This window comes from Amblyraja radiata, chromosome 19 (genome assembly GCF_010909765.2).
Source record: "Amblyraja radiata isolate CabotCenter1 chromosome 19, sAmbRad1.1.pri, whole genome shotgun sequence".
NCBI lineage: Eukaryota > Metazoa > Chordata > Chondrichthyes > Rajiformes > Rajidae > Amblyraja > Amblyraja radiata.
In genome coordinates this window covers 29,240,383-29,264,252 of record NC_045974.1, presented here as the reverse complement: position 1 = coordinate 29,264,252, position 23,870 = coordinate 29,240,383, and the positions used below count along the sequence as shown (strand labels likewise).

Sequence of the window (23,870 nt, the reverse complement as noted above, 5' to 3'; positions counted from 1 at the left end):
AGTGTGCTTGGCTATTAATGCAATATCCAATAGTTTGGAAAATCTGTCAGTCTGCCACCACCAAAGTCCTGGATTAGCTAGATTATTGGAATTTTACTGCCATACCGAAGACTGTTAGAATCCTTTTTGTTGAACGTTTTGCTTAGTTTAATTAAATTAAATTATTGTGAAATGTTCTGTTGCCAAGAAGGAATTAAAATAGAAAACGTTTCATTCAGACACTGACCTTCACATGTCTCTCCATTTGCTGCGAAGAGTCCATTATCATGGTAGCCATCCCTGCACTCACAATGGTACCATCCAGGGAGGTTAATGCACTTAGCACGGCTGTCACACTGAACAAAGCCCTCCGCACATTCATCAATGTCTGCACAGAACCAAAAAGGAAAATATAATAAACATTGTCACTTGAAGTTTTTCACATTAAATATCCAATGCAATCACACACATCAACAAATCACAGATCACAATAAAGCACAATGTGTCGTAAAATCAGCTTGAAAATCTTTGAAGTGTTCAATCTCTCCCTATATAAAGTCTGTCTGCACGTAAATAATGGTGTTGCACACTTGCACTAACTAAGCTGAGGTGAGAATAATTATCCTGCACTACCAATTTCTGAAAACAAAATTTAGAATGGCAACAGATATTATAATTTCTTTCGAGTCATTTATTCTGAACATTTGGGCTGCGCTCCAAAAGCTACAGAAACATACAAGGAAGAGGCCAATCACACTATCATTTTTGCCTTTGTTGGATGAGGTATTTTCATTCAGTTCACTGCCTGCAAACAGGATTGAAAAATGTCCTGTTCCGTGTGTGGAAACTGGGCTGCAAATTTAATACGTGAAGGCAGACTATTTACTTATTTAAATTTGACACACCCTAGGCTAGCATTCTAACAGACATATATAGAAGAATTTATTAGGAGAATAAGGAATTAAACAAATACTTGGATAATATTGGGGATTCATGTCGCCGACAATCCTCACCTACTTCTACAGATGTGCCATAGAGTGCACTTTATCGGGATGCAACACAGCCTGGTTTGGAAACAGCTCCATCCAAGGCAGCAAGAAATTGCAGAGAGTTGTGGATGTAGCCAAGACTATTATGTAAACCAACTGAAGGTTGACACAAAATGCTGGTGTAACTCAACGGGTGAGGCAGCATCTCTGGAGAGAAGGAATGGGCGACGTTTCAGGTCAAGACCCTTCTTCAGATTGACATCAGGGGAGGGGGCGGGACAAAGATAGAATGTAGATGGAGACGGTAGATGGTTTATGCATGCAACCAATAATATAGCTACCTCAATACCACTAACCACACCTTAGTTACCAATTATAATAACGCCTTCTTCTCCTTCTGCGCAGTACAGTAGCAGACTGGAGACAGTGACTTCCGAGACCCGGAACCTGCACTTTTTAGAGTTCAGCTTCAGGTTGATTTGCCGAGCCCGATCCAGGACGCGGCGGCGGTTCATGTCGTGCTCAGCAACGTCCTTTCCATAAACCAGGATGTCATCCACGATGATGGCGCACGGCAGGCCGGAGAACAACTGTTCCATCGCCCTCTGGAACACCTCGCTCGCAGAATTGATGCCGAATGGCATCCGCAGAAACTTAAATCTGCCAAACGGTGTCGAGAACTTCATCAGGTCGGAGGAGCCCTTGTCCAGTGGTATTTGCCAAAAGGAACTCTTCGCGTCAAGGACTGAGAAGACAGTGGCCTGTCCGACTTGGGCTGCAACGTCCTCCACGGTCGTCATGGGGTAGTGGGGGCACCTGATTGCGAGGTTTAAATCCTTCAGGTTGATGCACACCCGTATTTCGTTTCTGTCCTTTTTCAGGGTGGCAACCATGGTGGAGACCCACTCGGTGGGCTCGCTGACCGCCTCCAGCACTCCCATGGCGACCATGTCGTTCAACATCGACTCAACTTTGTCTTTCATGGCGTGGGACCCTCTATGCGGTGCGCGGACCACGGCCGCCACCTTCGGGTCAATGGCAATTCTGTAGGTGATGGGCAGCTTGCCCAGCTCATCGTTAAACAGGTCAGGGTATTCCGATATCGGATCCAGCGAAATCAACACTTTGTGGACCGTTCGGTCGAACGACACCAGTCCCAGGTCCTGGCATGCCTGGTTGCCCAACAGAGTCACACAGTCAGAGTTCAAGACATAAAACATAAGGGCCCGCGATGTTTTCTTCAGCACGCAATTGAAGGTGGCCTTTCCCATCGGTCTGAGCACCTCGCCCCCGTAAGCATGCAGAGTGGACCGGTCTGCAGTTAGGAGCTCATTGTTTCTAATCTTCTTGAACAGGCTTGTTGACATTACGTTGACCTTGGCACCCGTGTCGAGCTTGGCATGGAAACTGCAATTGTTGACAGTAACCAGGACAGTCGGATCGGGTAGTCGACCAGGTGTGTGGAGGAGTGAGAACACACTCGCCTCCCCTTGAGAATTAATTGGATCAGAATCGGGGGCCGTGTCTAGCGAGGACTGGGAACCATACTGGTTACCAATTTGCATCAGCATGTTTAAGTTAGGTCTAGAAGCCTGTGGAACTTTCTTACGGGAGCGGCAAGCTGCAGAGAAATGATTTAACTTCTTACAAAAGTTGCAGGATTTGCCGTAAGCTGGGCACGGCGACTGCTTTTGATGCATGTAGTTGCAATTGGGGCACTTACTGGGGGGCACCCCGCCGGGACCGTAGCTGGCCCGTGGCACAAATTTTGTGTTATCCATCCGAGGACGCGGTCTGTTAAACCCGGTCAGATTGATCGATTTCGTGTCCGACCCCTGCTGACCGACCTGCGGGTCAACGACCTCAGCCATTCTGCAGGCGTGCATGGCTTCGCTCAGAGTCAGATCTGGTTTCCTGAGGAGCTCCGATCTTAACCTCTGGAACAGTGGATACAGTAGATGAGGTTGTAGGTGGTGCAAGTGAACCTCTGCCTCACCTGGAAAGACTGTTTGGGTCCTTGGATGGAGTCGAGGGTGGAAGGTAAAAGGACAGGTGATGCATCTTCTGTGGTTGCAGGGGGTGGGGGGTGGGGTTTAGGGACAAGTTGTCCAGGGAGCTTCGGAGGGAATGGTCTCTGCGGAAAGCAGAAAGGGGTGGAGATGGGAAGATGTGGCGAGTAGGAGGTATTTTGCACTTCATGCTGCCTAGGCATGTCTATTAGTATTATCAAGTACCAGCCTCACCCTAGCCACTACCTCTTCTCCCCTCTTCCATCAGGCAAGAGGTACATAAGTTTGAAAATGCATACCTCCAGAAACAGGGACAGTTTCTTCCCAGCTGTTATCTGGCAACCGAACTGTCCTTTCACCAACTAGAGTGCGGTACTAACCTCCCATCTACCTCACTGGAGGCTTTTGAACTATCTTTAACCGGATTTTATCGGGCTTATCCAATAATCTAAATCTTACAGATCACTACACCGTGAACGGCTTGAATATAATCATGTATAGTGTTTTCATTGACTGGATAGCATGCAAAAAAACAACTTTTCACTGTACCTTGGTACACGTGACAATAATAAACTAAACTAAACTAAACTAAATTAAATTGAAGTTTCAAGGTCCCTGTATAAGAAAGATAACTAATTTGTAAAAAAAAAATACGGGATAAGTTAATGACGCTGAAAAAATGCTGTTTCCCAAAAGCCTTGTGATCAATGTTACAGTACTTTGAAAGACAAATGCTCTGATTATCATCTGCCAAGCTGTAGGCAGTGCTTTGTCATGGGTCAAAGTGTTCCCAGTGAAACTTTCACTAAAGATTTTTACCTTGCTCCACCATTCAACAAGAAATGAGAAAGAGTTGTCCTGACTGCCCTCATGGCACAGTTATATAAAATATGGCCCAGGCACCTGTTCCGAGGTTCAAAGGCAGTTTTATCCAGACACAGACATTTTCACTGCTAGTCAGAGGCAATCAGCTCCTTACAGCTAATTTTGAGTCATTGTGTCCCACTCCGTTGGTAGTTGGTGAAGGTGAGTCTCCACTGGCTCCAACACATCTCCATTCTAGACTGACCCCCAGAATCTCGGAGTGGCACCGTGATTACCCATTGATTGAGTGAAAGGCACTGATATTTCCTTCTACATCGGAAAGCTGCTGTTTCAATGCACCCATTAATTAGGATAACACTTACATGCCAATCAAGCCTGAGAACTGGACAGATCAGAAAGCCAAAGGCTATTCAATAAGCATTTATTGTTAGGCAAGTCTAAATTAAGCAAAGTAAGCAATGTAATAGTTAAGTATCAGGGTATAAATTGTGGGACTATCTGCCAAGTATCAGAAAATATGAAATGTTCTGTCCATAATTTCAACTAAGGCTGTCAAAGGGGAGCTAAGAGAGCAGGAAGAGATGATTGGGCCTTTATACCTTGCTCCATCAATCAACAAGAATTAGCTTTGAATTTTTCACTGACATGGGTCTGTGGATTACATGCCCTCAACCATCAACACCAACAAGAGATTGTTCCAAAGACACTTTGTAAACTAATAATTACAAATTAAATTGACCGTACATAGGGCATGAATTACTAAGTACACAGAGCCGTTGAATTTAATGTTGGCCTAATGGATTACACGAAGAATGAGTGGGGAATTTGTGCTGGCATAGACTTGAAGGGCCAAAGTAGTTTGACTCCATGCCATAAAGAAATATGAAGCAAAACATCAAAAAATTCCAATAACATGTTATTTGCACTTAAGTTTTTAAAATTGCAGTGGAAAGCTGAAAGGAATGTTTGAGTTCATATTTGAATACATATTGGGACCCAATGGGTCATTGGACTGCAGGACTCAGCCATGTCACCTTACGGAAGAGCCAAGCTGTGGAAATCGAATAAGAATGATCAGTGTAACTGCTGTCCACTTTTGAGAAGGTTAGTCGAGAGCACAGCTGGGGCATTTTGCCGGGATATCAGGCCCTGGGGAAAAACCCAATATTGCACTGTGAAAAATTATCTTATTCACATCTTCCATGCTAATTTGACTTTTTATGTTGGCATCAATGCATCTAGCAATTATATAAATCTAATCCTTGAAGGTCAATGAGGGCAGGATCCCCTAAATTGTTGCCAAAGTTATATAGACTTTCTTCTTCCATTAGTTAATGGTATTATTAAATGTACTGGTAACTCTATTAAGTAAAGGGCATAGTGATATAACATGTAGGCTTTATTGATTTATAGATACAGCATGGAACAGGCCCTATAGCCCATTGCATTCATGTTGACCAAAATGCCTAACAACGTGAACCACATGTTTCTGCATTTGGCCCAAATCCCTCAAGTTAAGGGAGTCAAGACTGTACCGACAACAGAACAATGAAACTCTTACTTGCACAAACATAACAGGCCTACAAACGTAACATACATAGATAAGTTTAGATTAGTTTAGAGATACAGCTTGGGACCAGGTCCTTCGGCCCACCAAGTCTGCATTGATCACCTGAACACTAGTTCTATCCAAGACACTAGCGACAATTTTCAGAAACCAATGACCCTAGAAACCTGCTTGCCTTTGGAATGTGGGAGGAAACCGGAACACTTGGAGAAAACCTACACGGTCATAGGGAGAATGTGCAAACTCTATACAGAGAACGCCCGTGGTCAGGATTGAACACGGTTCTCTGGCACAGTAAGGCAGCAAATCTACTTCTTCACCAAATAAACAAAGATTCAATAAATTATTAACCCTGATACTATTGCAAAAAAACCTCTCTAAACCTTTCCTATCCGTGTGCCTGAACAAATATCTTTAAAATGTTGTAATTATCTCTGCCACCTTCTCTAGCAGCTTGTTCCATAAACCCACCACCCTCGCTGTGAAAAACCTATCCCTCTGATACGCATTAAATCTTTCCCCTCTCACCTTAAACCTATAGTATGCCATCTAGTTGTTACTCCCCTACCATGGTAGCATGTAAGTAATTTTCATCTTCACATACCATTGTATGTGGTCTGAGATTCACTACAATACAAATATTTTATTGAGCTTCTATAACTGAAAAAAAAAGTATGACATTCCCTCAAAAAGATAAAGAATAAATTAAAATGACAAAGACAAGAGCAATTTGTTAAAAATGAGCACAACTCGGGTCTAATTAGTCTACCAAACACATAAATGGATAATGAATCTTGTGCTGAAAGATTGAGATTTGGCTACAAAAATGTTTCATGGATTAGTTTCTCAGTCAATCGCAATCCAATCTGCACATTTCAATGGGATGAAAAAAGAATTGTTCTCAAACAGTGTTACTCTCAATTCTTCCTGCTTCAATATTGTCCTGGCAGTGAAAACATTGCTATTAGTTGCTGATCTTCATAGAGGTCAACATGTTAATGGGAGCTCACTGCAGGCTAATAGGCAGCCACATTTCCTACATTACATAAATGCCCAGAGTTCAAAAATACTCAATTTATATCATGCATTGAGAGAGGTATCATATAAATTCCAGTCATCCTTTGATATTTTGTTCAATTAGGTTAATAGGCAAGAGAAGCTAGGTTATCGCATTGGATCACTTGGTCCAGTATAATGTAACTGTAAGGTCATCGTTGAGTGCTTGGCTGGGGAACTGCCAGCTACGTCAATGAGTGAACCAGTGTTTCGCATTTATTCCCAAATTATTGGAAATTATTTAAGTAAACGGCAACCTTCAAAAATAAATTGGCACCACAATAGCCATTCCAACATTTCATATTGTCATTTCCTTGATTTCTAGTGATGCTCACGAACACAGCCATCGGAAGTTAAACCAATAAGAATTTAAAATCTTAATGTCCAGAATTGATCCTCATTTATGCATTTTATTTTGATTAAAATATATGGCAATTTTTTTTAATAAAACGGTGGAAAACAATACATTTCAAAGTCAGCTTAGCTTTGAATTTAAAGTTGCTCATTGATGCTAAGGCCAAAGACTCACAATATTCTGTCAAGCGCGTGTTCAATGCCATGAAATATGCTGATAAATGCAATGTTATGGCCTTAAAAAGTGTCAAAAATGATGGCCTCCTTTATTTTCTCCGATACTGCAGACTTTGAGAAAAGTACACGTGATTCTTGAATACATTGCATTTCTTAAACTAAAATATGACAGATGTGCTGTAAAGTGACAGGAGAGATGCTATCTGAAATATGACTTCCAGAATGCGGATTGCTGAGTCTGTACAAATGTGTGCCATGGCTTCACTTAAAATACATACGAGGACAGAAATTCACCTTGGTTATTAGCACTAAACATGCAATATGGTGACAGATCTGCATTTAACTCTGCTTCTGAAATTTGGTTTAGTTGAAATAAATGGGAGACTCACCTCCATAAAAAATAATATTGTCTAACCATCTGTATCAATAATAGCCAATTAGGTTCTTAGGGGAGCAAATTTTACGCTGCAATTGATCCCATTTCCAAAGGCAGCATGGACAGGAGAAAGGATTAAGAGCTACATTTTTGGTTCACTGTCCTTTAGGACATGCGTTACATTATCAGAGAATGTTGGAAACTGTCAAGTGAAGAAAATGAGGCATTTAAATGTCCATTTAAGGAAGAGATATCACAACTTTCCTTGTCATTTCTCAAAGTTAAAGGTGGTTAGATATCTACTTTAAAAGAAGGTTTGTGGCATCTCATCATTAGTAGTGAAGTGGTAGCTGGATATCAAAGGATTTTTAAAAGGGCAATCACCAACTTGCAGGTTAATAATGTCCCTTCTTGTTCCTGAACAGCTTTACCATGTGGGTGATGGAATGTTGCAGCTGAATCTGAGTCACGGCTAATGGACAGGTTTTCCTTCAACTTCTGCAAAGAAGAACACTAATGAGATACAGGGAGCCCCTTGTAACAGGAAGAGGTTTCAGAAAAATAATCCCACTCTGCACTCAACTGGTATTTAGACTGGAAACCAAAATATTTTTGATTTTGTAGGAATGAACTGCAGATGCTGGTTTAAACCAAATATAGACACAAAAAGCTGGTGTAACTCAGCGGGACAGGCAACATCTCTGGAGAGAAGGAATGGGTGAAGAAGGGTCTCAACCCGAAACGTCACCCATTCCTTCTCTCCAGAGATGCTCCCTGTCCCGTTGAGTTACTCCAGCTTTTGGTGTCTATCTTTTTTATTTGACTTAGTTTAGAGATACAGCGCGGAAACAGGCCATCGGCCCACCGAGTCCACACCGACCAGCGACCCCCATACACTAGCACTATCCTGCACATGAGGGAGAATTTACAACCAAAGTCAATTAACCTACAAACTTGTATGTCTTTGGAATGTGGTGGAAACTGGAGCACCAAATGAACACCCACGTGGTCACATGGAGAATGTACAAACTCCGTACAGACAGCACCACTTAGGAAACCTGAATGGAAACCTCTGGAGACTTTGCGCCCCACCCAAGGTTTCCGTGCAGTTCCCGGAGGTTCCCGGAGGTTTTTGTCAGTCTCCCTACCTGCTTCCACTACCTGCAACCTCCGGCAACCACCTGCAACCTCCGGGAACCGCATGGAAACCTTGGGTGGGGCGCAAAGTCTCCAGAGGTTTCCGTTCATGTTTCCTAAGTGGGACAGGGGCATTATTAGGAAGCAAATCTACCGCTGCACCACTGTGCATTCAAAAACTGTGATCAGACAGGTGAAGGAAGTATAACAACAATGGAGTGAGGGCAATGGAAGAGAATTGCTACTGAACTGTCTAATACCAGGGTCAATTGAAAATTATACATGAAGAAAGGGAAATTGGTGAGGTCGATTCTAACCATATCTACCCTACTCAAGGCATATGGATGGGCAATTAGAAACTGATTATATTAAAATGTGCGGCAAAAAGAAATGTAATAAGGGCAAATAATTGCTTAAAATAATAAGTCAGGCAGCATCCGTGAGAAAGAAACACAATTAATGTTTCATGTTGACAAAGAACTGGCCAGGGATGGAGCACAAAAATAACAAAGTTCTATGACATCCATACCACGCATTAGTGAGCACTTCCCTGGAGAGGTGCATAGTTTTTTTCTCCTTATTTCAGGGAGGAGATCATTGGCTCAGAGGAAATTCCATAAAGGTTCACTAAAGGGATTCCTGGGATGAGGGTTTGTCTCATGGAATTGGAAATTCAGGAGGCTGAAGGATGATCTTATAGAGGTGGATAAAATCATGAGGGGAATAGATAGGGTGAAGGTACAGACTTTTTTCCCAGGATAGGGGAATACAAAACCAGAGGACACAGGTTTAAGGTGAGAGGTGCAAGATTAAATAGAGACCTGAGGGGCAACTTATCCACACAGAGGGTGGTGGGAATATGCCTAGAAAGTAGTTCAGTTTAGTTTAGTTTAGAGACACAGCACAGAAATAGACCCTTCGGCCCACCGAGTCCACGCCGACCAGCGATCCCCGCAAACTAACACTATCTTACACAAACTAAGGACGATTTATAATTATACCAAGCCAATTAGTCTACAAACCTGAATGCCTTTGGATTGTGGGAGGAAAGCAGAGATCCCGGAAAAACCCATGCAGGCCACAGGGAGAATGTACTAAGTCCTTACAGACAAGCACCCGTAGTCAGGATCGAACCCAGGTCCCTGGTGCTTTAAGGCAGCAACTCTACCGGTGTGCCAAGTTATCGAGGCATTTGGACATGTGCATACATAGGAAAGGTTTAGAGGGATAAGAGCCAAACATGATTAAATGGGATAGCTTAGATAGGACATTTTGGTCGCCATGGATGAGTTGGGCCAAAGATCCTCTGCCGTATGACTCCACGACTCTATGACTCTAAGCCAATATTCCCTGGAATACAGAAAATAGATGAAATGAAACAATTCTGAGAATTTTAACAGGATGTATTGAGTGAGGATAGTTCTTCTCGAGGGAGACTCGGGTAACGTCTTTCAACAGTGGCAGAAGGGTCTTAGCTGAAATATTAGAGTTCTTTCTCTCTGCAGATGCTTCTGTGTATGTTCAGTATTGTCTCAATCTGTTTGAGCTAATTTGCTGTTATTTTGCTTTCTTTGAATTCACATTATAGTAAACCCTTGTTTTAATGGACCTCATTATAATGGATTTTGGTTATAGTGGCAGACATACCTATGGCTGCCGACGCCACCATCAGCTCACACCATGTCCCTGGCCAGTTCCACAGCAGACTTACAGCAGCCCTAACAGCATCCCCGGCCGCTTCCAGGCCACGCCTGCCGCTGCCAACCACCACCGCAGACTCTTACTTACATTATCATTGTATAAGTAGTAGAAACAAACTAGTGCGGTTGCTGGTTAATACACACAAGGGCTGGAGTAACTCAGCAAGTTAGGCAGCATCTCTGGGCTGCAACCATTGACTCCGCCATTCCCCATCTCTCCCCCGGCCGCTAGCAAGCAGGGGACATCAGCTCACCTGAAATCCAGACCCAGCTCTGGACCAAGAGTCTGAAGAAGGGTCTTGATCTGAAACGTAAACTATCCATGTTCTCCAGAGATTCTGCCTAACCTGCTGAGTTACTCCAGCATTTTGTGTAATTTTGTGTATTAACCGCAGTTGTTTGTTTCTACTACTTATACAATGATAATTCCTTACTCGATTATAACGGACAATCGGCAATAACAGATACCAATTATTGGACCATGCCCCCTCCCCCCTATCCCCATGGTCTAATATAACAAGGGGTTTCCTATTACGTCATGTAAATGCCTCCTCCCTGGAAGCAAACCACATGTTTATTTTAATTAACATTTCCTAGCTTCTGCCATTGCCAGCAGCCGTGCAAATACTTCTTTGATTGAAGTGTTACAGTAAATCTGCAACTGTACCTATTTGTACTTCATCATTCTTAAAAGCAAAACTGTAAAATATTAATGCACTTTGCCAAGGAATGTTTTTCATTCAGTTTGGCACCAACTCCAAGAACAGAACTCACATCGCTCTAAGCAACACACTGGCTGACTAGTAACTACAAACACTTGTGGGAACATGCATGCTGACAACGTTATCAAATTTTAAACCAATTGACCTAAATTGCTTGCTCCATATTGTTTTTGAGTGATATTAAGTTTATAGGAATGTGGTGTTGATTTTACTTCGGAGTCACGTGAGTGACTACGTGAAGAAGGGCCGTCCGTCTGCGTGCGCGTCATTACGTCTGAACGCAACACGCACGACGGACTGGCAGGCATTGAGCCTCCCAGGCCGTCGGGATGAGCAGGTAAGGGAAGTTGAAATCACTTACCTGCGTTCTTTCGGGCTTGAATTTTTTTTTCAGAGCCCAGATGTCAAGGAGACGGCCCGCGGGGATGTCGGCTGCCGAAGACCGCAGCCTTCCAAATAGCGGGCGACGGTCTTGTTCCCGACATTAGCGCCGACAGCAGAATCGGCAGGAGACTTTGCGCGGGAGCAGGAGCTCCATGGTTGTCCTGCGGGACGTAATGCCACCCGCAAGTCTAAACAAACCCGTTGACTCAGATGAGTCCGGGGAAGAGGGATACCCTCCCTCAACGGAGAGCGTCTGAGGACGACTTCTCCCACATGTAGCAACTTATGGAGAAGTTGCTCCAACAATAATCTGCTCTAAAGGAGGGAGCAGCATCAGCGGGAGCCTCGCTTCCCGACATTAGCGCCGACAGCAGAATCGGCAGGAGACTTTGCGCGGGAGCAGGAGCTCCATGGTTGCCCTGCGGGACGTAATGCCACCCGCAAGTCTAAACTAACCCGTTGACTCAGATGAGTCCGGGGAAGAGGGATACCCTCCCTCAACGGAGAGCGTCTGAGGACGACTTCTCCCACATGGAGCAACTCATGGAGAAGTTGCTCCAACAATAATCTGCTCCAATGGAAGGAGCAGAATCAGCACGGCCTACAGCAGTGCCGGTGCCGGGAGCCTCGCACATGGGGCAGCCCAATGTCTTCCCCATGGAAGGGGGAACTACATGTGGAAGAAACCACTCTGAATCAGAGTACAAAGAGAGGGGAGGAAACCTTCCCAGGGACAAGCAGAAGAAAGGAAGTAAGTAAGTAAGTTTTACTTATATTGCACTGTTTAAGTCAACACCAAAATGCTTTACAAAGAAGGAATAATAAGCTTCCATACAAACAAACAGAAAATAAGTGCTTCTGCAATCATCCAGGTTCCACTGGGTGCTTCCCTGGATGGAATCTAGCTCTTGACAGCCCGGGTATTATGGAGAACCCGCAGGTAGCAGCACCTGTTTTCAGGGCTGCACAAATGTCCCCTGCTCTAAGGAGAGGAGCATTCATGGTCCTTTTCAGTCTGACCAAAGCTAGAATCTCATTTAGGTCCACTGGAAGGGCCATGTCAGCACAGGTATCCTCAGGGGCCTGCGGCAGCACCTGTTTTCAGGGCTACCTACGAACCTCACTCTCAGTGGAGCGGTTCACTGAATCCGGTGGTAGCTTGAAAGCTGGGCACGGAAATATGATCAGAGTCGTCTTTCAAGGCAGACTCAAAATAATGGCCAGAATTGTCCTACAAGGCAGGCTCAGTATGATGAGGTTTCAGACCAGACCCAAGCAGAGGTCGGGAGAAACATGGAATCCACACTCCTTACCAGTCCTACTCCCAATCAAGGAGAGGAAAGGAATCCGCATCAGGGGCCTTTGGGCTTACCACAAGACCACCGGTAGCCATGGAGGTAGGTGGGTCTGGGTTTACTGGAACAAGGGATTGTGGAGCAGTTACATGTTGGTAATTTACTCTTGTGTTCTTGTTCAAAATGACAATAACAAGAAATTTCAGAACGGGGTTTTAAAAACAGATAATAACGTGATAATTTTACTGCACAACATACACAGGTTCCAAGCAGACTTGGAACTCAGACTGGAATTGTCTTCGAGGCAGGCACAGTATTTTTGGGCAGGATTGCCATTCAGGACATGTAACAAATGGAGGATGTCATTTCATCCAGGTGTAACTCATTTGTGCAGTATAGACTTTTAGAAACAGTAATTTTGTTACGGTTTAACTACTGTTTTATAGGAGCTTCCTATAGAATGGTCACATGGCATGCATCGACCTCAAAGATGCATACTATTCGGTGTCTATTCACTAAGAACAGGAGATATTTGAAGTTTAACTGGATGGTATGGATCTGCCAAATGGGTTGACATCAGCTCCTAGACTATTGACAAAACTACGGAAACCAATTCTGGGCCTACAAAGGTCTCAAAACCACATAGTAATGGCATATTTGGAGGACATTTTCATTTTTGAGTCACCAAGAATTGGCAGAAGCATGAGTCAAGCAAACCAAAACCCTGTTTGAAAGAATTGGTTACCTCATCCATCCAGTTAAATCAAAATTGACACCTACAAGGGTAATTGATTACCTAGAATTTACTATCAAAAACAGTAAATATGTTGGTGACTTTGCCTAGGGGCAAATGACAATATTAATTAAGCCTGCAATGACCTGATAGTCAAATTCTAGCCATCTATCAGGCAAACAGCTAGTGTAATTGGCAAATAGTAGCTGCATTCCCAGCAGTACGGGCCTTTGCATTACCAGAACTTACAGCAAGCAAAGGAATGAACACTCAAATTATATGCAGGCCGAATTGGCAAACTATGGATTGCCATCAGAGGCCATTGTTGAATAACTATGGTGGATAACGAATGGGAGACAGCTCAGGGAAATTTTGCTCGAAAGCCATCGAGGGTTCTTCAGACCTATGCAAGTGGCTAAGGATGGGGAGACACCAACACAGTCTAAAGCTGTGGGGGCAGATGGAATGAGCAGGAGTCTGTAATTCCCCAACACATGGAATCAATTACCCAGAATTGTTGGGGGCACAATATGGACTCAAGGTTCTCTGTAGCGATATGTAACTGGTGCTTGTTCAAATTCAGATTGATAACACCACTGCGGTGGCATATATCCATTAACAAGGGTGGTGTAAAATCTGTATCTTACGACAGATTGTCGAACCTCATTTGGCACTGGTGTATCGAGAGGAATATTTGGGAAATCTACGAGGTAGATATAACACGGTGACAGATGCTGGATCATGAATGTTTAATAACAACACAAAATGGATGTTGAATCAGACAGTATTTAACAAAATAACTACACGATTTGGCATACCAGATGTTGATCCGTTTGCATCTAGACTTACCATTAGTTACCCAGATATGTGTCCTGCGAGCTCGATCCAGGAGCAAGGCAGTGGATGCTTTCTCCCTCAATTGGGGAGGAATGTTTATGTATGCTTTCCGCCAATTTGTATCACAAACCGATGCTTGACAAAAATCAAGCAAGACTCAGCCACAGGCATATTGGTAGTGCCAGATTGGCCTACTCAAGCCTGGTCCCCAAAAAAATTGGGAATTATAGTCCAGCTGTACCCAAGAGCAGGGACCTCCTAGTGAACCCAGTTACAGGGAGCAATCATCCACTACATGAACGTATAACTTGTTGGTCTGCAGATTCTGAGGAGGCCATTTCAAGGCATAGGACTGTCCGAACAAATACAACACAGTTCGGATAACGGATGTCTTGGAGTTCCTATCAACTGTACTATAACTATAAACTAAGTTATAGTGCATCTATAGTGCCAGAGGCGCACTCTCCTCCAATCTGATGCCGGAAGCAGGGCACAGTTCGATAGGAACGGACCCCTTTACAACAAAATTCATGAAGGGAATTTACAATTTAAGACCTCCAAGGCCAAGGTACACTGACACATGGGATGTAAGCGTGGTACAAGCCCTACTTTGACAGAGGGGACCGCCTATAACTAACCCTGAAGGTGGTATGCTGACAAAGAGTCCACACACTGCAAAAGCTACGGTTGGACTACATGACCACCAATATGAACAACATAACATTCCTAATCAGGAACCTGATAAACAGAGCAGGCCAGGAATGCCAGGGATGGAGATCCAGTTCTTGGCATATCCAGAGGACCAACGGTTGTGTGGGTGGTAACATACTAACACCGCTATCTGAGAGTTACGGAGAATCTCAGAGGCACAGAACAATCGGTCCTCATCAGCCATAAAAAAACCACACCAAAAGGTGTCAACTCAAACCATCTCCAGATGGTCAAAAGAGGTAATGGCGGTAGCAGGAGTAAACATTTATATGGTTAAATCTCACTCCACCAGGGCTGCATCTACGTCGGCAGCAAGAGCTATGGACGTGCCCCTTGACGACATCCTAGCGGCTGCAGGATGGACGAATGAAATAACGGTCCACCGGTTTTATAACAAACCTATAACCGGACTGGGGGTGTTTGCACGTACCATTTTAAGTTCTGTCCCTTAGTTTCCCCCGCAAGGTTGGGAGGGGTAACTTTTTTTTTAAACTTTTCTTTCATTTAAAGCATCAGTTTCTTTACTTAACTACGTAATGTCTGAATGCTTTAATGATTACACGCATCCATGGTCAATCCATTCAGTGTGTGACGCCTGGATTCGTAACCGGCGTAAAATCACAGAGCTTTGAAACTTCACGTAGTCACTCACGTGACTCCGAAGTAAAATAGTAAGATTAAACGAGAACTTACCAGTTTGAAGTTTGATCTTGATTTTATGAGGAGTTACGATGAGCGATTACGTGCCCACCGCTCCCACCCTCATACTATCAAGGTCATATTCAAGTTTTTCACAATCTTACTATTCTCAGGTCTTCTTTTTTATCTGTGATTTAACACCGCTGCTTTGAAGATTGACGCGCACGCAGACTGACGGCCCTTCTTCACGTAATCGCTCATCGTAACTCCTCATAAAATCAAGATCAAACTTCAAACTGGTAAGTTCTCGTTTAATCTTACTATTCTGAGGCAAAGGAACACTGTTCATAGATTCTTGCTCTGGATGCTTTAGGGGAGCTGGCAGCTACTGTGGGTTACATACCCACATCAGTTATTGTTTTCCTGTTTATTTAATAATCATATGTTCATAAGTTCATGTCAGAAGTAGGCCATTCAGCCCATCGTCTGCTCCGCCATTCAATCATGGCTGACTTATCTTTCCCACACAATCCCATTCTCCAGTTTTCTCCCCATAACCCTTGACACCCATGCTAATCACGAGTTTGTCAATCTCCGCCTTAAAAGTACTCAATGACTTGGCCTCCGCAGCCGTCAGTGGAAGAGAATTCTACAGATTCATCACCTTCTGATGAAAGAAATTCCTCTTCATCTCCTTTCTAAAGGTGCATCCTTTTATTCTGAGGCTGTGCCCTCTGGTTCTAGACTTCCCCGAGTGGAAACATCCTCTTCACATCCACTCTATCCAGGCCTATCACTATTCGATAAGTGTCAATGAGGTCCCCTCTTATCCTTCTAAACTCCAGCGAGTGCAGGCCCAGTGCTGTCAAACGCTCAACATATGTTAACCCAATCATCCCCAGGATCATTCTCATTAACCATCTCTGGATCCTCTCCAAAACAGCACATCCTTCCTCAGATATGGGGTCTAAAACTGCTCAAAATACTTCAGATGGGGTATGACCAGTGCTTTATGAAGCCTCAGTATTACATCCCTGTTTTTATATACTAGTCCCTCAAAAATAAACCAAATATTGCATTTACCTTCCTTACTACCTATTTAACTTGCAAATTAACCTTTTGGGAAAACTGCACCAGCACTCCCAAGTTCCTTTACACCTCCGATTTCTGAATCCTCTCCACATTTAGAAAATAGTCTATGTCTTTATTCCAACTACAAAATGCCTGACTGCACACTTCGCTACAAAGTATTCCATTTGCCACTTCTTTGCCCATTCTCCCAACCCATTCAAGTCCTTCTGCAGAGTCCTTGCTTTCTCTACACTACCTACCCCACCACCTACCTTCGTATCATCCCCAAGCTTGGCCACAAAACCTTCAATCCCCTCATCTAAATCATTGATTTACAACGTGGTGTAGTGCCCCGGCACCAACACTCGCAGAACACTGCTCGACACTGGCAGCCAGTGGTTCAAATGCTGTAGTCTCCCAATATACGTTAAATATCTCATGTTGCTCCACTTCATGTATATCATAAATGTGGCCAAGCTGAAAGGTTAGCATCATAGAGCCATAGAGCCATAAAGTGTGGAAACAGGCCCTTCAGTCCAACTTGCCCAAGCCAATCAACATGCTCAATCTACACCTTCACTTCCACCTGCCTGCATTTGGCCCATTTCCCTCTAAACCTATCCTCTCGATGTACTTGTCTAAATGCTTCTTAATCGTTGTGATAGTACCAGCCTCAACTGCCTCCCCCAGCAGCTCATTCCATACAATCACCACCCTTTGTATAAAAAAGTTAACCCTCAGGTTCCGATTAAATATTTTGTCCCTCATCTTAAACCTACGTCCTCTGATTCTCGATTCTTCTACACTGTGCATTTACCTGATCCATTTAACTCATGATTTTCTACACCTCAATAAGATCACTCCTCATCCACCTACAGTCCATGGAATAAAGCTCTAGACTGTTTAACCACTCCTATAGCTCAGGCCCTTTCACCTTGTAGGTCCTGCCCATGTTAGACTTCTCAAAATGCACCACCTCACATTTCTCTGTATTAAATGTCATCAACCATTCCTCAGCCCACCTGCCCAACCGATCAAGATCCTGCTGCAATTTTTGGCAACCATCTTCACAATCTACAATACCATCCACTTTTGTGTCATTTCAAAAAAGAATCACATTCATATAATGTAAAACATTGGTGTGCCATGAGGAAAGGACTGGAGAAAGGCACTAATTTTAGGAAGAAAGATCCCAACCCAAAACATCATCTATCCATGTTCTCCAGAGATCTTGCCTGACCCACTGCATTACTCTAGCATTTTGTATCTTTCTTTTAATTGTAGTTTAGTTTAGAGTTACAGCATGGAGCAGGCCCTTTAACCCACTGAGACCACGCCGGCCATTACACGTGTTCTATACAATCCCATCTCACCCACTCCCTACACATTAAGGGCAATTTACAAAAGCAAATTAATCTACAAATCTGCATGTCTTTGGGATGTGGGAGGAAACTGGAGCATCCAGAGGAAACCCATGCGGTCACAGGGAGAACATGGAAACTCCACACAGACAGCACCCGAGTCAGGATCAAACCCAAGTCACCGGCACTGTGAGGCAGCAGCTCTACCAGCTGTGCCATTGTGCCCCCCACAATTGGGTAAGTCCATAGCACGAGTGGCTTCATTCTATATTGCGCGAACCAAAGATTTGAAGGAAATATGTGTAAGCATATTCTGGAGCATCAAAAATAGTGTAACACAAATTATTATTAACAGTAAAAATACTTGTGGAAAGAATAGTTCAAGGTAGCCACTGCAAACCAGGCTTAGAAAGTCAAAATAAAATTATGCTGAGCCCAGAACACAAGATTGGAGCTAAATTATTTAGCTGGCTTATTGTTTTTCACACCTGTTTCAGATGATCAGACCCATTTTTTCATCCAGCTGAATTTAAAACAAAATCTGAACCAAGCCAGTTTCATCAAGTTGTGATAGCAAGCGAGCAGGGAGTTCAGAGAACTAACCCAATTGTGAGAGTGGAGATGGCATCATGAATCACAAGAGGGAAACTCAGAATGGTTGATAAATGTTGTCCGATCCAATATAAATGAAGCATTGTTTTCTCCAAGGGTTTAGAAAACATCAGGATTCATTAATCAAGAAGAAAGGATTCTAGTACGGGACAAGAACAAAACAAGACAAATTATATCCTGTTATTGTAATTAAAAGTAGCAATGCCTGGGCAAGCTAAATTGACCCATATCCCTCCTTCATTTCGTATGGGTACAAAGTGAAAATGAAGTTCAAATGATTTATAATTTAGCTTGATTCAGCTAATTATTTTGCTCATTTTAAATTGCCTGCTTCTCCAACTAACTTCTACTTTATGAATATATCAGGGAAGTTTTGCTAAATATTTTTTAATTATTTATACAATTGTTACTGCCTCTGCATTTTTAATAAAAACATGTCATACTGAGCATTTTAAACACAAGCATTAATTTTAGATGAAAAAATCGAGGGCAGGAAGTTCATTTCAGGGGGCTTACGCTTGTGGTTCTGTGTGGTTGTAAATCTCATTTGTACACTCGCTGTTTAAGCAGCCAGTTTCTGCAGCATAAATAATTACCGTTCGTCAGTGCGTTTTTTGCAGGCAAAATGGTGCCAGTTTAGTTTAGTTTATTATTGTCACGTGTACCGAGGAAGCGTGAAAAACCTTTATGCTGAGTGCTATTCTGTAGCTTCTCCTTTAAGTTTTTATTGGCTCCAATCATTCCCATCATCAACTCCCCGCTCACTAACGTACTCCAATCTTCATTGCTGATGCTTATTTTCCTCCACCAACACATCAACCAGAATTCCACACCCGTCCTATGTCCAATATCATCTCCACAATACGCAGTTATCTCCCTTGTTCCTGCTGTTATCTTCCCACCACTCGGATCTTTACTGCCTCCAACACGCACTACTGTAATCTTCATCATCTTGGTTCCCCCCAGATAAATATCTAGACCAAGCCCCACCATGCTTGAAAATCCTATTTGTCATAAAGCCATAAGGTCATAAAGTGATAGGAGTAGAATTAGGCCATTCGGCCCATCGAGATAGGAATAGTATTAGGCCATTCGGCCCATGAAAGTAAGCATGCAGGTACAGCAGGCAGTGAAGAAAGCTAATGGCATGTTGGCCTTCATAACAAGAGGAGTTGAGTATAGGAGCAAAGAGGTTCTTCTGTATGTACAGGGCCCTAGTGGGACCACACCTGTGCAGTTTTTATCACCAAATTTGAGGAAGGACATTCTTGCTATTGAGGGAGTGCAGCGTAGGTTCACGAAGTTAATTCCCGGGATGGCGGGATAGATATTTTGATAGAATGGAGCGGCTGGGCTTGTATACTCTGGAATTTAGAAGGATGAGAGGGCATCTTAATGAAACATATAAGATTATTAAGGGATTGGACACGCTAGAGGCAGGTAACGTGGTCCCGATATTGGGGGAGTCCAGAACCAGGGGCCACAGTTTAAGAATTAGGGGTAGACCATTTAGAATGGTGATGAGGAAAACCTTTTTTACCAAGAGAGTTGTGAATCTGTGGAATTCTCTGCCTCAGAAGGCAGTGGAGGCCAATACTCTGGATGCTTTCAAGAGAGAGTTAGATAGAGCTCTTAAAGATAGCAGAGTCAGGGGATATGGTGAGAAGGCAGGAACGGGGTACTGAATGTGGATGATCAGCCATGATCACAGTGAATGGCGGTGCCGGCTCGAAGGGCCGAATGGCCTACTCCTGCACCCATTGTCTATTGTCTATTGTCTAAGACTACTCTGCCATTCCATCATGGCTGATCTATCTCTCCCTCCTAACCCCATTCTCCTGCCTTCTCCCCATAACCCAGACACCACAATGCTCCAATGATCTTCTGAATCACCCTCAGAATCCGTTCGAGCAATCATACCCACCAACCTCAAATCTTTATACATGGTGCCCATTGTCCCAATCACTTATACCAACCAGCAAACCCAAATTTTCCCAATAAACTCCGATCCCAAATATTCTCTCTCCTTTCCCTGTGACTCTTCAATCAAACATTCACAAATTATTACTTTAAACGAGTTAGACCACAAGCCATTTAGACAATAGACAATAGACAATAGGTGCAGGAGCAGGCCATTCGGCCCTTCGAGCCGTGCAGAAGAATTCTGGTACATGAAACATAAGTGTTAGGTGCAGATACAATGCATAATTAGGATGGTTAATGGAATATTGGCCTTTAGTGCAAAGGACATGAAGCATAAGCATTGTGAGGTTTTGGTAAAACCTCATTAAATTCATATTTAATGAAGTATGAAATGCAAGTGCTGAAAATATCTATTAGTTTCATGCCCAGGATGAAAGAGTGTCTTGTGTTGAGAGCCGGTGTCTTGTGTTGGCCATTGTTTCAGAATAAGGGGGGGTCACAAGATGAGAAGTAATTTATTTTTACAGAAGGTTATGAATATGTGGACACAAAGTGCTGGAGTAACTCAGCAGGTCAGGCAGCATATGTAGAGAACATTTCAGGTCGGAACCCTTCTTCAGACTTAAGAAGGGTCCTGTCCTAAAACATCACCCATCCATGTTCTGCGGCAATGCCGCTGGGCTCGCTGAGTTACTCCAGCACTTTGTGTCCTTTTTTGTAAACTAGCATCTGCGGTCCCTTGTGTTCTCCAAACCGGATAACTGTGCAGGCAGAGCCGCTGCATATATTCAAGGTGGCATTATGCTTAACATGTATATAGCTTGTGCATTCAGTGATATATTCCAGAGGTACAATGCCACATTACAATAGAAATGTTCATACAAATCTACCTTCTGGACTTTGGTGTCATCTATTGAATGGAGTGCAGATCATTATTTTAATTTATTTCAGGATGTCTTGATCATGTCTGCCCAATTTCTATGCCTGGCAACATGAATCGTCTATAACTTAGGCATCCAGTTATGCTTCAACCCATTAATTTATCTGTTCAAACTACCCAATCCCTTCTGGGATTACCCAGTGAGACATTTCTTTAACAATTCAACATAATTATCAACCAAGCATTGTGTTCCTGGCGGCCTGCAGGGATTTAGTGTACCGATCCCTCACGCACTGTCAATTTTATTTTACTTTCCTGAGAATTGTTGGGTCAACTTTCAGAAGGTCTATATAGGAAGTCAGACAGAATCTAATTTATATACCTGAATAGATCTATGGTGCAGGTTTATATATTCAGGTGAAATATTAACCATAACTCATCTATTGAGTCCTATTGATTTCAATCAGTTCTCTGAATTTCCTGCTTTTGTGATTATTTACATCTTCTGTAGATAACTCTCGAGAATATTTTTAGGTAAAGTGTCCCCTAAAAAGAGAGGGAGATAAGTTCATGAGTTCATAAGTCAGGAGCATAATTAGGCCATTCGGTCCATCAAGTCTACTGCCATTCAATCATGGCTGATCTATCTTTCCCTCTCAACCCTATTCTCCTGCCTTCTCCCTATAAGCTTTGACACCCTTAATCAAGACTCTGTCATTCTCCCCTTTAAAAAGACCCAAACACTTGGCCGCCACAGCTGTCTGTGGCTGCCAATTTTAACTCACTATATAAGTGGCAAACTTCTTGTTTTACTTCACTGACGAATTACAAGGTTTCAGTCCTGTTCATTAAAGTGATGGATGGCAAAACTGAAGGGTTGGGCTTCTGAATTGTTTTCAGCCAGTGTTTGATAAGACAGGACCATCGGGAATATTGTCTCATGACAGTATTTTATAAGATCTTCCCCTAAGAAGACTGCAAGTTTTCTCTTCCTTTCTGCTGCCCAATTCATAACAAAACTCTGGAGAAATGAAGTAAATCATTCGCACAAATACAAAAAATGTGCTTGCAAAATAATCTTCACCGCCTCTGAATTTCTCAGAGTGTTCAACAGTGGAACCACTTTATGATGTGATATTGCTGTTGTAATGCAGGAAATAAAGCACTGCTTGCAAGCAAGATGCCATCAACAACAATTAGATGTTTTTTTTAAATAACTGGCTTAGTGATGTATGACTGAGGAATAAGTATTGACCAAAACAATCTGGGATCACTGCCTTGCTGCAGTGAGTGACAATGCATCTGACAATATAATATTCTTTTTTTACCAGACTGTCAGAAAAATCAGGTTGAAACATATCAAGTGTCCATAATAAATCTGCAGTGGTGAGGAAGTGGAACTTTCCGTCATGTAGAATGATTGAGGTAAATTGCATAGATGGATTTAAAGAAATCTAGGTGTACACGAGGGATAAAATCATGCGTTGAGATTGCACATATAACAACGTATGGGGAAAGACTGCCAGCAATCAGAAGTTGGGAGTTTTTCTTGGCTCAATATACAATGTAAATTCCAACATTAAATCAACACTGGTCAATTGCTCTATTTCAATCCATTCCAGGTTATCCCTGGTCACCAAAACCCACCACTATAAAATTGGACACTGTGAATTGCAGAAAAAACAACAAGCCTGCTAACTTCACAGATCAAATTTTAATTTTATACCAACTTTTTCAAATTCACAATCTTCTGGCAGTTTACTACCCTATAAACTGTTTAGGACAAAAAGCTGGAGTAATATTTCGCTTGGACAACTTACAACCCAGTGGAATGAATATAGATTTCTCTAACTTCAAATAACCCATTGCATCCCCCATCTCTCTCCATCCCTCCCCTACCCATCGTACCAGCTTCAAAGTCATCTTGTTGAGTCTCATTGCCTGTACTGTAAATCATTCTCACCTAACACATAGCTAACATTGGCCCATTTCCTTTATCATTGTTACTTTTTCACATATCTTTAATTAATTTGTTCTATATCTCTCTACATTGTCTATATCTCTCGTTTCCCTTTTCCCTGACTCTCAGTCTGAAGAAGGGTCTCGACCCGAAACGTCACCTATTCCTTTTCTCCAGAGATGCTGCCTGACCCGCTGAGTTACTCCAGCTTTTTGTGTCTATCTTTGATTTAAACCAGCATCTGCAGTTCCTTCTTACACAACTGTTTAGCACAATTCTTTTCCTATGTCCTGTGACTGTCACCAAAATCACCGAATGTCAAGGTATTAAGTAAATTGTAAAAGGTCACTTTTAGTCAACATTGCCTTATTATAATATTATTAACATTGAACCTTATTCATTAATGGAATAAAAATATTTCTTCCCTAAACAGCAAGAGATTCTGCCCATTCAGCAGATGAAAGCAATGGATTAAAAAAAACATTATTTACCATAAGATGGTGGAGTAACTGAACTGGTTAGACAGCATCTTAGGAGAACAAGGGTTGGTGATGTTTCGGGTCAAGACCCTTC

At 42.8% G+C, this 23,870-nt stretch overlaps 1 protein-coding gene across 1 annotated transcript in view; it reads right to left on the bottom strand.

Moving 5' to 3' along the window:
• Positions 1-23,870, bottom strand: part of nell2 (neural EGFL like 2) — a 257,810-nt gene that overhangs the window by 19,772 nt on the left and 214,168 nt on the right. The window contains exon 16 of the mRNA XM_033038138.1: positions 227-367. Within this exon, the coding sequence (XP_032894029.1) occupies positions 227-367 (141 nt within the window). The remainder of the gene's footprint in view (positions 1-226; positions 368-23,870) is intronic.